Raw genomic sequence first — 15674 nt, 5'->3', positions numbered from 1 at the left:
TGCATTTAGAAGACCGATGTGTCAGACTGGCTGGTTAGCTATATCCTACGTTGCCTAAATAACGACTGCGTATGTATGACGTCGAAATAAATATCCATATATATAAAATCAATTACAAACCTTGTTTTTTATAACATTGAAACCTTTATTATCTTTGAAATATGCCTCAATATGAGTTCAGCTGCTGCATTTATTTTTCTGCTGCTTTGTAGTTTATAGCTACCTAGCTAGCCATTTTTCTTAGAATACAATTGATATCGGACCGCACTTTACTTTCATATTAGCGAGAGAGCATTATGTGTGAGCACCGGTTTCAGATATGTGAGCCTTACAGAGAAGGATATATTGTGGGCTACTTTTGATAAATGTAATCATTTGAATCTCATGCCGGAAAATGTGTCCGTTTTCTGTTATTATATCGGTATACTGTCCAGTTGTCTTAAGGGATTTAGGGATTTCACTTACCCTCCCACACTTGTCAAAATTATTTTAAAATGTAACGGAAGCAACGTTAAACGTATAACAGATTAAAAGTACATTTTTGACTTCGCAAATGTACTCGAGTAAGAGCATAAACTTCACTCTTTTAAAACAACTTTTCAAAGTAGAATTTTTTCAAAAAGTTACTTAAGTAAACGTAACGGAGGATATGTAGCCACCCATGCAGATTGCTATATACAATAGTAACAAGACAACCACGCTGAAATACACCTGTGTGTTTGCGAGAGAGAGAGAGCGAGAGAGAGAGAGAGAGAGCGAGCATTCAATGTTCACTTATAAAATAAAAATTTACTAAAACAATAATACAGAGAGAGAGAGAGAGAGAGCGCAAGAGAGAGAGCGTGTGTGTGTGTGTGTGTGTGTGTGTGTGTGTGTGAGAGAGAGAGTCCAATAGCAAAGCAAAAGAAAATCACAGCTGTGGGCAGACATACACACAATAAACACTCACACCCAAAATACACGAGAAACAATACCATTACAAGAAGTGCAAGCAATATAATTTTTATTCTAAGACAGTTTGTTTTACAAAAATATTACAAATGACTGAATAACAATATTATCCCATAGCACCCTCCAGAGGTTGTTAGAACAGTTAATGGCAGTGAATGAAGTCAATCAAATATTGCCTACAGCTTATATTAGTGAGCCATTTATTTATGTTGGGTGGGTAAGAAATAGAATGTATATTAAATATTCCTCTGAAAACATCCGAGTTTGTCACTTTCAGGGCTGTTACACACAATGTTCTCATGTACTGCTTCTGATTAACTGTTGAAAAATATAAGAACCAAAACAGAATGGAGGTTTCATTTCAATAACATAGTGAACTATCTATTAAGGAGCACTTCCACAGCTCCGACCCCCACCGCATGTGGATGGCCATCCAGTCCATCACACACTATAAATGACCCTCACCAACTCTTCCATCTAGCAGTGCCTCACTACCGGATGAGCTTAATCAGTTTTACGCTTGTTTTGATCACAGCAATAGACAACACACTATATGGGATGGGTCTCCTATTCATAAGGGTGAACCTCCTATGTTATCCACTGAAGATGTGCGTTCAGTACCAAGCAGAGTAAATGCACGGAAAGCCGCCAGCCCTGATGGCGTTCCAGGATGTGTCCTCAGAACGTGTAGAACAGCTAGCTCAGGTCTTTACTGACATCTTTAATCTGTCACTGGCTCGGGCTGCTGTTCCAACATGCTGGAAGACATCCACCATCATGCCGGTCTTCTGCAGCATGTCTGAATGACTTCCGCCCTGTTGCACTCACACCCATCGTGATGAAGTGCTTTGAGAAACTTGTTCTCAGTCATCTGAAGGCCGGGCTTCCCACCATCACTGGACCTCCGCCAGTTTGAGTATCGTACAAACAGATCGACCGAGGATGCCATTTCTACTGCCCTTCACTCTGCCCTCAGCCACCTGGACAATAGGAACACCTACGTACGTATGCTATTCATTGACTTTAGCTCTGCTTTTAATACGGACATCCCTACTAGGCTAGTTACCAAGCTCAGTGACCTGGGAGTCAATACCCCTTGTGTAACTAGGTTTTGGATTTCCTAACCAACAGACCCCAGGCTGTGAGGTTGAGCAGTCACATGTCCTCCAGCCTCATTCCGAACACTGGCGTGCTGCAGAGCTGTGTGCCTCTGCATAGATCTAACATCATCATTAAGTTTGCAGATGGCACAACTGTGGACACATCAGCAATGATGATGAAACAGCCTACAGGGAGGAGATCCAGCATGTGGCAACCTGGCGTTCCACTGATAACCTCTACCTCGTCACCAAACAGGCCAAAGAACTCATTATGGACTACAGGAAGACAAAAGGCTGCACACACTCTCCTGTTCATATCAACGGAACAGAAGTTGAGAATGTTTCCAGCTTCAAGTTCCTGGGTGTCCACATCTCTGAGGATCTTTCGTGGACACTTAACACATCTTATCTTTTTAAGAAGGTGTACCAGTGTCTTTATTTCCTGAGGACCATCTGTCTCCTCAGATCCTGACTAACTTTTATCGCTGTACCATCGAAAGGGTTCTGACCAACTGTGTGATAGTGTGGTATGGCGGCTCCACTGTGGCTGAGAGAAAGGCCCTGCAAAAGGTGCTCAGTGCATCATTGGTGCACAGCTCCCTGCCATCGGAGACATTCACCACCAGCGCTGTGTGTGCAGAGCACACACCATCATCAGGGACTCTTCCCACTCAAACCACACAGTTTAACCTCCTACCATCTGGAAGGAGATACAAGAGTATCCGTGCTAGAACCAGTCGGCTTGGGTCCAGCTTCTTTCCTTTCACCATCACTTTACTTAACTCTACAATATGCCGATAAATACCCTGGACTTATTTATATTTAGCATTCACCATACTGGATACAGTGTATGTACATCACACACTACTGTTTATATCCATCCTGTACATACTCTATATATAAACAATTTTTACATATATATTTTATATATAACACCATAGTTACATACTTAGGCACATTCTGGCACTCTTCTGTTTTGCACATTGCTACTATTTGCACTTCTTGTAGATGCTAACTGCATTTTGTTGCCTTGTACTTGTACTGAGCAATGATAACATTAATTCTCTCTCTATCTATCTATTTTAAATGTGATAACTGCATTCACAGAAGCAGTACATCAATACTACTCTGAGCCTGTGGAACAGAGACCACAAATTTGTCACTTTCCATTAACACTTAAGGACTTAGATAAGTTTTTAAATATCTATTTTTCCAGAAATAAAAACATCTTTGGATTAATGTAAGGGTAAACTTCACCTCCTAGGATTTATAATACAATTAAGTATTCATATAAAAACTTCAGTAATTTTCTCTCAAATTTTCTGATATAATTGACCTTTTATATGAATACCATATATCAGATGACAGACATCAGATAAAGGTATTTCCCTAAACTTATGGAATGTATTTCTTTAAATTAATAAAAATAATAAAGTAGGCAAAATGATTATGCCCTGAATGATCATTGTCATATTATTTTGCATGTTAACAAAAATATTAGCATCACGGGGGGGGGGGGGGGGGGGGGGGGGGGATGAAACATACAATTAAACAAAAGATATAGTAAATATATCTGATAAAACAGGCTTTCAATGCAACAGATTTCATGCATTAAGGATGAGCAATATGAAACGCAGTGATGCTGGAGGATGTGAGAGAGATCAGTGTTAAAGGCTGGTTTTTTTTGCCTTCATTACTCATAGTCAAACACTGCTAAACTGCAGAATTTGGGAGAGAGACATTACAGATCAGTGAAAGGGCAAGGAGGTGTTCATTTAAAGCAGATATTTAAATCTCACACATCAGTTTTAAAATAAGACATGGAGAGAGTGAGCAATGTCCTGAGGTCTAATCTTAAACTGCAACCCAGAGGAGAGCTACGACTAAGCATCTTGTCAGACCTCAGACACAATGGGATGCTGACAGAAAAATAACAGTTGGTATCTGACTATTTGCCTATCATTGATAATGATGTCAATATACATTTCTCCAATCCCTTAAAAAACATAAATGGAAAAAGGAAATGCTGACTAATCCTAAGATTTCAGATCCAGCCAAGCATAACAGCAATACTGGCCTTTGCCTTATGTCTGAAGCAGGCTACATCTGCCATTTGAACAATACAGTAACGCAGACACTGTAACGTGCTGAATAGTGGCTTTGTTGCAGAGACTGTGGAGTGTGGAATACTGTGGAGAGTACAGCACAGGCAAGCTATATGCAACACATTTACTCAGAAAGTGCACAGAGAAAAAGAGGAGGGGTCTAAAAGTGAAAGAGTGGAGGGAGCGTGAAAGGACTCCAGTAACAACCCCTAAAGGAAAATGAAAGAAAAACTGCAAAAAGTAAAAAGTTATTTAAAAAGTTAAAAAAAAAAAATCATAAGTGAACATAATAAAGTAAGATAAAAACTGTACACAGTTCATGTGTTCCTACAAAATTGATAAAAATATAACTCTATAAAAACTAAATTTAAAAAGAGACAAAAAAGGGCTAGAATCCTGTTTCTTAAACTTGTGACTGGTAAACCAAGCACAAATAAAAACAGATTTTAAAAAGCACCATGAAGCATTTTTAGATTTCAAAATCATATATTATCTATGAATCTATAAAAACAATGACTGATATTTACAAACACTTGTGTGTCTGGATTTATTAATAAAAACACTTCCCTTCCATTGTCTCTTCTATAAAATCTGTATACAAACAAGCAGTTGCTGGTTGAATGCTTTATAAAGCAGAAATGGCAAGTGCTTCTATACTTGGCCCAATATCAAGGAAACGAAAAGAGGGTAAATATTATGCACAGCACAGAATGCAGCACACTGTGTGCGCGTTTGCATGTGTGCTTTAAGGAATGAGTCTGGAACCTTTGCCATTGCCTTTAAGAAATGTAATATTGCAGGCTCTGAATGTTTTCATATTCAAGTACTTTTACAGCAACACAGGAGTGTCCATGTATGTATGCGTGTCTCTAGTTACTTGGGCAGTACTTGGGAAAGAGGTAAAGATCTTTGCAGAGGGAGCTGGTGAATTCAGACATCTCTTTACAGCGATGGTGAGCTGAACCTGGAGCATAGCCCTCTCTCTCCTTAATTTGCCCATTTACCTACAGGAAAAACATTAAGAGGCAGTCTTACATGTTCCATGCATGTAACTTTCGTTTTCATTGGTTGGTTTAAAAGCTGTGTGTGTGTGTATGTAATTATTACCTGCACCAGTATATCAGATAAATGTGTGTCTCTGGCTCTCTGTCTCACAGCTGCGTTGAGTTCCTGAATGAACCATGAACCTTTCTTTGTGTTCCTCATTGCAGCCGTACCTGAGTTCACACACAATCATGTGATCAGCTAATTAAATTATTTATTTATTCCGAAAATATCACGTGTTATTAAATATGTTATAATAGTTGCTGGAGATCATGCAAGTGGGAAAACACATTGAAAGTGTCTATAAATACAAATACATTCACACATGCTCTCAAAGACATAAAGGGATACACACTGAAACCTTTGAGAGTGGCAAATCCGCAGATCATATCGGATCTCTGGGGCAGTTTCACCCGGAGTCTGCCGCTCTCGTTCTCCTCCCTCACTGCCCTCTGTATCTCACTCTTTTCATCTCTACCCGCATCCCGCTGCTCACAGCCTGAAGTCTGAGTTTGATCATCACCGTCCAGCTGGTCCACTCCACCGTCCATCTCCTCTGAAAGTGGAAGCAATGATGATACTGTGTACTGATAGGTCCATGCTACCAAAACATGCCTTGCCAGTATATCACTAATGATTTTAAATGAGTGCAGCTCAGTAAATACACTAACCTCCTCTACATGCCTGAATGAAGAACATTTTTGGCTTGTTCTGAAGCATTGGGCAGTGAGCATTATCAAAGCTCTCAAACACCCAGTCCAACTGTGAGAGAGACAAAGAGAGGGGAGAGAGAAAGAGTGCCACAGAAAGAACGTGATAGAGAAGATCAAGAACACACAAAGTATATGGCAAATTAAAATAACAGTGATTTATTATTCTACACCTTTCCAATCAGAAGCCAAATGGTCTACTAACTGCAACCAATGTGGAGTATTTGTTCAGACCCACTGAGTGCAGTTCTCAGACCGAGTGGGGCTGAGGAGGAATGAGCAGGAATGAGCAAAGGTAAAGTACCTCCAGCAGCTGGCCATCAATGCCGTAGATGGAGCCCTCCACTCCGTGAGACAGCAGGCACACAGCACAGCAGTCAGACACTGCATGCTCAGGTCTCTGCACAAACTGTTCTATACAGCCACGCATTGCCTGAGAGAGAGAGAGGCAGAGAGAGAATTTGATGTTCACTACTTATATAATAAAAAATTACTAAAAAAAAATAATACAGTATCCACTCTAGTGACTGCAGTAATACACAGAATTATAAGTTTATCAGACATACCTTTGCTTTCACACAAATTGTACATTCAAACAAGCCAAACATGAGCTGACTAAATCTGTGGTATAAATTAGGCAGACCACCACTTCTAGCATCAATCATGGGCAAACAGAATGACATAAGTGACATGACAGCATTATAGTTGGCTCTGAACATATCGACCCTAGTATATCTCAACACCGTTCATCCTGGGCTTTTCTTGTACAGCTATTTCAAGGGTTTACTGTGGTCCAAAAAACTAAGTGGTCAACAATCATAGGGATCGAAATAGCTTCTAGATCACAGGAGTCAATGAGAATACAGAAAGTCATGTAAGCAAATTATAGTTGGCTCTGAACATATCGACCCTAGTATATCTCAACACCGTTCATCCTGGGCTTTTCTTGTACAGCTATTTCAAGGGTTTACTGTGGTCCAAAAAACTAAGTGGTCAACAATCATAGGGATCGAAATAGCTTCTAGATCACAGGAGTCAATGAGAATACAGAAAGTCATGTAAGCAAATGTACAGTCCACAGCCCGCCAAGTCACATCTGAAGTCGACACTGGTGTCAAGAATATAATTTCAGCAGGCACCATTTTAAATATGTCTGGAATGGTTTATGACAGCCAAAGCCCATGATGGGTGCCGATGTCAGCGAACAAGAAAGGGCACAGGAGCGTCATGAATAGACTGCTTAATATTAGATAAACGTTGTCTGGCCAGATGAATTCAAGCAAGCAAGTTCATGGAGCTCCCCTGTATGGTCTCATTAGTACAAGCCAATGGAACCAGTGAAAGTGAAAGACAGCAAAAGGAATCTATTCCTGGATCACATTAGGGACACCAACACCAATGGAAGAACATTCAAAAAGTAATATGCATACAAAGAAATTTGTATAAAATGTAGAAATAGTATGCATACTCAAAATTAGTATGCAAAAGTAGTATACTTTTATTTTTAAAGGATGCAAAGGGGTATATATATTCAAAATAGCATGCAAAGTAGTATACATGCAAAACATACATTGAACAACCACAGCATTAAAACCACTGAATAACATTGATTATCATAATACAATGGCACCTGTCAAGGGGTGGGATATATTAGGCAGAAGGTTTTTGTAGTGTGTTGGAAGCAGGACAAATGGGCAGGGATAAGGATCTGAGCAACTTCCTCAAGGGCCAAATTGTTATAGCTAGATGACCGGGTCAAAGCGTTTCCAAAATGACATGTCTTGTGAGGTGTTTCCAGTATGCATATGTGGGATATAGTAGAAAATCATCTGATCCATGGAGGTCCTACCTCACAAATTATAGTAATTAAAGGATCTCTTGCTAACATCTTGGTGCCAGATACTATAGTACACCTTCAGAGGTTTTATGGAGTCCATGTCTCAACGGGTCAAGACTGTCCTGATCGTGCGACGCAGGCACAATATTTGGGAGGTAGTGTTAATGATATGGCTGATGAGTGTAAGTGCACACTCATTAATATGCAAATTAGTATGTTAAAAAAGGAGGCAAGTAGTTACATAAAACAAGCGGGCAGTCAAAGTATGCTATAAAAGGATTAGAATATGCAAGACAAAAGATCTCTATAAATGTCACAGGGATCACAATCATAAACAAAACACAGGGAATGCTAACATACAGATCTACACATAAACAAGCTAACTAGGGATAATCACAAGACAAGGTAAGCACAGCAAAGTTTACAAACTCTCAAACTATACAGCAGAACACCAATTCAAAAATGAGCTTGGGCAAGCCACCGTCTTCTTCCAGCTGGGTACTTATATAAGCCACAGCAATCACTCAACGAGGGGCGGGGCCAGCAACGAGGTGCACAGTCAGTTCCAAATCCCGAACTGAACCAGGAGCACATTGCAGCACTCCAGGAGTGTAACACATGCATACTTCAGAAAAGTATACAGTTACCAGTAACTGGTGATCCCATGGATAGAAACAGCTTGAGGATCAGAGGGGTCAAGGAGGATGATGAGAATCATGAAAATAAACAGAGGCCACAACCAGGTAAATAAAATCTCAATTCAACACTGGTGAACAGAATGTCATCCCAAAATGCATCACGTATCTGACTTTGTCCTCATTGAGCTACAACAGGTGAAAGCCATGTCAAGTCCTGATGACTGAAAAAGGTTTTAAGCAACATCCATGTCCATGAAGTCCATAGAGCCCTCCTATTTGGTGACAATAGTACAAGCTGGTATAGGCAATGTTTCCCTGGAAAATAGTAGTGCTACTGATACTCATTACAGAATTGTAATAGGTCTTAATGGCAATATGTATCTGCACATTGTTGTTGACAAATTTCATCTCTTCTTTGTAAAGTTATCCACACACAAATGGACAATTCCAGTATAATAATGCACACATGTATCATGTATGTATCACAGCCAAATTGCTCCAGGAACATGAGGAATTTTCATTACTTTGGTAGTCTGCACAATTTCTAAATCTCAAGGCTACTGAACATCTCTGAAATGACGTGGAAAGGGCTGGTTTCAGCAAAATTGCAGATGTCCAATACGTAGCAACTGCACAATGCAGTTGTTTCAGCATGGTACAACATTCATGCTTAACTGAGGTTCTGAAGAATTGGGCATTCATGTTATGAAGACCAAAGGAGATGTAACATGCTACTAGAAAAATGTAATGACCCATTCACCATCAACAGACAAATTACAAAGTACTGTCTAATAAATAGCAACAGACAATGCACTCTGCAAATGTTTAATCCTTAATCTCCTGACTTTTTTGCTGGTCTGAAAAAATAGGAGAGGCACCTGGACAGTGAGGTCTTTGTGCACGCTGACTGTGAAGTCCAGTTCAAAGAAGAGTCTCCTCAGCACCTCTTCATCCACTTCTCCTCCTCTGCGTGTGTCCAGCTCAGACAACTTAGGCTCAAAGCGCACATTACTCACAACAAGTGCGAGGCCCCGTGGACTGGAGCACATTGGGTAGGCCTGAGGACACAGACCGAGTCACACCGAGACACATTTCTGAAGACAAGAAATGTGTCTCGGTGGCAAGAGATCAATTGTTAGCTGAAAGGTAATGAAAGTTGTGCACTGTTGCCAGTTTGCAATAAGAGTGAGCGTGTGTGTCTACACTGTGGTAAAGGGAGAACTCAGGTGTGTGTCAACAAATGTATAGGTCTGTATACCTGTGGATTGAGACATAGAATACAGATGTGTATGTTATTGTGTGTATACCTGTGCACAGTGGGACAGGTAGAATTCAGGTGTGCAGGGCTGTACTGCAGTGGTCCCAGGACTATCAACATCCAAACACATCTCCATAGACTCTATCAAAGAAAGTAATAAAAAAGAAAGACAAAACACACCGGTAATATGTACATCTTAGGAGCAATTGGTGCTACTGATGGGTTAGAAATGTACTCAGAACTGCCTTTCTGCAACTTTTTCTGGTAGATAAAGTACAGAGAGCTCATTGGCAAATCTTTGTGAATCCCCATCATGCCTGAACTACTCAAGGGAGTGAGGTTAAATGGTTGTTTTCAAAATACAAAGTACAATATAGCAATGTTTATAACAAAATAAAAGGCATTAAATTATATATCTTTATTTACTCTCTCTGTTTGTCTGTCACAAACATTCTTACCCTGGGTGTGAGTTCTTTTGGCAGGCACTGCACACTCCTGAGTTGGTAGTGGAAGTGTAGAATCACAAAACCTCTACAAATAATAAGAAAAAACAAACAGACAAACAAAGGCACCAGCAAGATGAAGTCAATCCACACAGTGCAAGTCTAACATTCAACACACTAGATTCATCTCTCATACAAATCAGTATGTCATGTATAAATGTATATGCTTTGTCTTTCTACTAACCAGCTTTGGAGAATTAATTTCTGAGCAACCACATTTGGTTTGGGTTTGTGACTCATTTAAAGTAACAAGAAGATTCCCGGCAGCATAGGTGTGAGAGCAAATGTTTTCCTGTCTCTTGCTCCAAAAAGCTGCAAGAATTTGGCTTAATATTTTCAGTTGTTCACTCTACTGCATGGCTAATAAAGTCTCATCTGTTTACATAAAATTTACTTTATGTTTACTTAAAATGTCTTTATTGGGACATCAAAAGCAAAGAATGATCCTATATTGGTAATTTTACTTTGAAAGTTGATATGTAGAATTAAATTTAAAAAAAAAGTTCTGGTTACTGATTAAGCAAGAGATTCCAGAGGAACAAACATTGCCCATGTTTACACATGCTTCTCAAAGAGATCATAAAACCCAACTGCAGGAAAAACTTACAGAATGAGCACATACAATGTCAATTACAGTTATGATCAGCTAAGAAACCAAATAAAGCAAGCATTTATTTAGAGCTGAGGCAACTAACTGATGACATCAATAATATCAGTAACAAACATGGCTGGCAATTAATTTTATTACAATTAATTAGGCTACTACAGAGCAAGCTCTGACATTTATTGAGATAGTAGAGGGTAGAGGCTACACATGTGGAAAGTGGTGCACAACGTTTTGTATTTTGATATCACCAAAAAATAATTTGTACTTACATGATACAATAGCACCAAAGTCAAGCATAAGATACTGAACAGAAAGGTTTATAGAACAAATGGCAGAAACTATTAAACAATAGCACATTAAATAGGGGCTCAACCATGTAATATTTTTTGAAAACTCCAAACTTTATTACCATCAATCATTAATGCACCACTCTTACAAGTATTCATAACACATTCATAAAACACACCTAACTCTTGAATCTTACCTGTATACCTACACTGATTTCAACAAATGTGCCTCTCTTGTCTACATCTTGCTTTTCCTTACTTGTTGCATCATTGACTGACACAGTGAACAGGGGTACCGCACCCTCTTTATTATCATCATCTCCCTTACTTTCTTTGTGCCTCTCTGTCTGTACATGTTGTATATTAATTAAGATTAATCATCTTTTTACAGCTGGTTAAGCAAATATGACTCAAAAAGGCAATGTCTTAATGATGCATATAGATTATCTATATGACAGAGAATCTTTATAACAATGGGTTCTTTCTGCTCTCTGATTAGCTTTACACAGGATTATAGGCACAGCAGCATGTATAACCCCCACCTCACCTTTTTAGCAGATGTGCTGTCCTGTTTGAATGAGATGTCACCCTCAATTTCTGTGGATGAGCTCTGCAACCACATACATCCATTATTCTTCAACTCCCATCATCACAACTCTTGCCTCTTTCTAATGTTTCTAATTAAAACTGATGTTACATTCTCTACAGTGGGTGTTGCTCTCTTACCTCTTGGTCTCTGAAACTCATGAGCAGCTTGCAGAGGTGCTGCTGCTCAGTCCCTCTGAGAGCTGTGCAGAAACTGCTGAAGGCTCTCGGGCCACGCTTTGGCAAGATTAACAGCAAACGCGAGCTCCTCTTGAAGGATATCGGCTCGTTCTGCAGGATTCAAATTTTGGAAAAGTCACCATCACTACAAACACTTTAATTTGCTTCCTGTCTCACACAGATATTCAGGGTATATATATAATGCCCTCTCAAATGAGCAACTGCCCTGAACGGCTGACCTCAGGTACACAAAACTTTAACTCCAGTTTAATATTTTAACTACATACTTTGTAGTGAAACCAATTGTGTTTTAAATAAATTGTTAAAATAGGTTTTCAAAGTAGCACCCAAAAACCTACAGCAGTAGTTAATTGTGCCTTACCAGAATAGTTTCAGCCATGCCTTCAGTGAGAACATCATCAGCCTGCAAAATCTGGATGAGCAGCTCATCTACCACCATGTCTTTCAGAAGCTGCACCGAGTTCTTCTTCAGTGCCTGCCTATCTCGGGCTTTCATACCACATTCCCCAAGCATGGTACTGGGGGGGTTAAGTTTTAAGTATTAAACTTAAACGCTAGTGAAAGTAATACTTAATGAGACAGCCAACATTGCTAGTAACAATTATTTCAGGTACAACTAGGAAGTTAAAAATTGTTATGAATAATATTTTATATAATTTTTCAAAACCTAACGCTGGTTCCTGCAACGTTAACGTGCAAATATTGGAGCAGCTTGAAACTGAGACACAAGAAGACAACTTGACAGAAGACAGTAATGGTGAATAATAAATAACATTAACATCCAGGTAACTAGACGTACCAGCTCTTTAGCTAGCTAGCTAGCTAGTTAACTAACAAACGCAATAAAACTAAGTGTCAAGTGTCAAAACACTACTAAAATTGTAAGCTATCTAAGATAGCTACTGTAGTAATTAGCCTACTGCAGCTAGACTAATAATCTAGCGAGCTAGTTATCTTAGATAACTACATTTATTCAATTATCAGTAATCCATTTTGACCTCTATGTTAGGTGAAATAGCTAGTTAGCCATACTATACTAGTAGTTGGCTAGCTAACTATATAAATGAAAAAGAAAAAAAACAGACACTCCTAAAAATAGTTAACCTAGTTAAGATACATAACCTATGTAGTTAGCTACACCTATAATAACAGGGACATGTTACAGCGAATCAGATATGTAAAACAGTTCTGAAAAAAACAACTTTTTGCCAACTGTTTACAACAGTTTGAATAGCTAGCTGGCTAGCTAACCTAGTTATCTAAGTACGCCCAAATAAAGCAAACTAACGATGGACACAAGGGCGACAGAAACTGGAACTTCTCTAATATTACTTTAGCTATCTGTCTACTAGCTAGCAAGCGGGTAAGCTACAGGGGAGCTAGCTAGTTAACTAACTGTTTTATTGTTTATTTTAATAAAAGGTAGATATCCTAGCAAGCTAAGCAGTTAGCTAAGCTACTTAGCTAAAAAGAAAACAATAGTTACCACACAATGCATTCAGTTAAAATGAATCACCTAGCGTTGATTCTGTACAGAAAGCATTAAAATGTCAGCCAGGGTTTCTGGAAAATTTGACAATTTTAAAAAATAATTGACAGTAAAAGGACTATCCAGAAGCAACTTCCGCGCGAACAAACAGCGAATGAGAACCTGGTTCTGCTTTAGTTCTTGGGTGGCATTAACACCATAATGTATTATTACTGCCCCACACTGGTGTTATAAAGTTTTATTCTGTTAACTAGTATTGGACAACAGCTATTATTAGCCATATACAAGGCAGGTCATTTTATTGGCCGTTTTCCTCGAATAGATTTAGGGCACAGTTCTACAGTCCCGAACCTTAGTTGTTCAAGTAAAATTATAAAACTTGGGTGCTTTAGTTCTTTGGAATTACAGAGATGATGAATAATAATTATTAGGTTACTAATATCTTCTTTTAGACGGAACACATAAGTATTTTTTATTAGCAGGACGAGGCATAATAATTATTAGGCTACTAATATCTTCTTTAGATGGAACACAAGTAGTTTTAAATTAGCAGGACAACGGTTGGGATATTCAGTGCATTAAGTTAGGACCATACTTCATGGTTGGTAGGTTTATATTAAACATTATACACTTAAAGGTGAGGTTGTCAGCAGTGATGCTGGAGTTTTTAAACGTATCAATGTCACTACTTGGTTGAGTGGTCCACCACACAAAAATATCAGTAGTATCAGAAACTAACCATTTGAGGGCTTGGACTCACATGGGCGAGGGTGACACATGGGCTCACCAAAATTGGAAAATACAAGATTGAAAGAATGTTGCCTGGTCTGATGATCCTTGATTTCTGCTGTGACATTTGGATGGCAGGGTCAGAATTTGGTGTTAACAGTATCACTGCATGGATCCATCCTGCCTTCAATCACTGGTTCAGGTGGTGTAATGGTGTGCAGTATATTTTCTTGGCACACCTTGGGACCCTTAATAGCAATTGATCATTGATTAATTGCCACATCTTACTGTTTTTCACCCAAAATATTACTTGCAACCCTCTGGTTCCAGTGCCCTTGCACTGATAGTTGGAGAAGAGCTAACACAAACTAAGCATGGCAAAATATTGTCCTTAGATATGCACCTACAAGATATTTCTAATAAAGGTTTCTATTAAGTGTGCGTGTGTGTACATGTAATTTCTTTCCAGGCTTTATATTCTGAGGGATGGCTAGATTAAAACATCAGGCAATAATATGAACATTTGCTACAAACCAGCTTGGTTGTACTAAATGGAATGGGATGGGCCCATGTGGTCAAAATGAATAAATGTGACTAATTGAATAAAAACAAAGGATTTTCAGAAATTGGAGTGGCCACATAACCTTAGGCCATACACAGATTGCCTTTGAGAGCTTTGAGATGAAGACTCAAGAAGCTTCAATTCATCAGCCCTGATTCTCCTAAAGTTTTCTCCAGTCTTTGACATGGTCAACAAAATGTTCCCTTAGCTATCTTCACCAGTCTTGGATTCAGTGATTCAGTATGGAAGTGGTTCACACCCTACCTGGAGCCACAGTCATAGCAGGCAACATGGACTTATCTTCACAGCTGGCTTCCCACAAGGAGCTTCTTCATCTTTTCTTCCCCTCTATACATCTGATTTTGAGTGATAATATCCTTTCATGTCTTCCCTTAAGTTTTGCTGATGACATGCAACTTGACATCTCCCACTTCCATCATGTACATGCATTTCATCTCAGCATGTCTTGATACCTTAAACTAAATTACAGCAAAACTGAATAATACATTCCATGTCCATTCTAGGATCTTGTGAAACAGCCCTGATCAACATATGTATGTATATGAAAAATGGATGCATTTTTGAGAACCATCTATCCTTCTCCACACAAAGTAAACTTAATTTGACTACTCAGATTAAACGTGGCTGGTCTTCCTGTGTCGGCTATTAGATCTTTGCATCCAATGTAAGAGGCAGCTTCATGACATATTTTAAAGAACTGATCTTTAAATAACGTCTTTATATTACCAGCTAATAATATACAAACAATAATCAAAGCATCAAGTTAATAATTACTCCTTTAAAACTTTTTTTTTTTTCAATTGTGGAAATATTTTTACAAATTTATTTACAAATGCTCTCTCAGAGCAACTTTCAAACAAGTGCAACAAAAAATAAATATTAAATAGAACGGAAAGGATTATTTTCATATACAGCTTCACAGCTGCTTTTAAAGAACTGTACACAAGATTTGAAAGTTTGGTAAAAAAAAAGTTAATAGTAAACTGTAAGTAGCCATTAGCCATTTCTTCCCCAAACCATTCATATATGGCTCTGAGGACCCAAAAA

The 15674-nt window shown here is 38.8% G+C and overlaps 1 protein-coding gene across 3 annotated transcripts; it reads right to left on the bottom strand.

The window, feature by feature from the left end:
- Window positions 1–986: 986 nt before the first annotated feature.
- casp2 (caspase 2, apoptosis-related cysteine peptidase) lies at window positions 987–13492 on the bottom strand. Of its 3 annotated transcripts, none has more exons than XM_027006725.3 (12): window positions 13313–13492; window positions 12188–12344; window positions 11767–11916; window positions 11588–11650; window positions 10102–10174; window positions 9693–9784; window positions 9264–9443; window positions 6215–6343; window positions 5872–5962; window positions 5556–5756; window positions 5264–5373; window positions 987–5160 (listed from the first exon to the last, which is right to left on the bottom strand). In XM_027006725.3, exons 2-12 carry the CDS (start codon window positions 12338–12340, stop codon window positions 5026–5028), a joined length of 1377 nt encoding a protein of 458 aa, XP_026862526.2. In that variant the 5' UTR covers window positions 12341–12344; window positions 13313–13492; the 3' UTR covers window positions 987–5025. The 3 variants fall into 3 exon arrangements, with proteins under 3 accessions (XP_026862526.2, XP_026862525.2, XP_026862527.2); XM_027006724.3 differs by having other exon boundaries at window positions 13343–13492; XM_027006726.3 differs by having other exon boundaries at window positions 5562–5756; window positions 13343–13492.
- Window positions 13493–15674: the final 2182 nt, after the last annotated feature.

Source organism: Electrophorus electricus, chromosome 14, assembly GCF_041902795.1.
Source record: "Electrophorus electricus isolate QZ-2024a chromosome 14, ASM4190279v1, whole genome shotgun sequence".
Lineage (NCBI taxonomy): Eukaryota > Metazoa > Chordata > Actinopteri > Gymnotiformes > Gymnotidae > Electrophorus > Electrophorus electricus.
The sequence above is the reverse complement of the archived record's forward strand: the minus strand, read 5'-3'. Positions and strand labels throughout refer to the sequence as shown.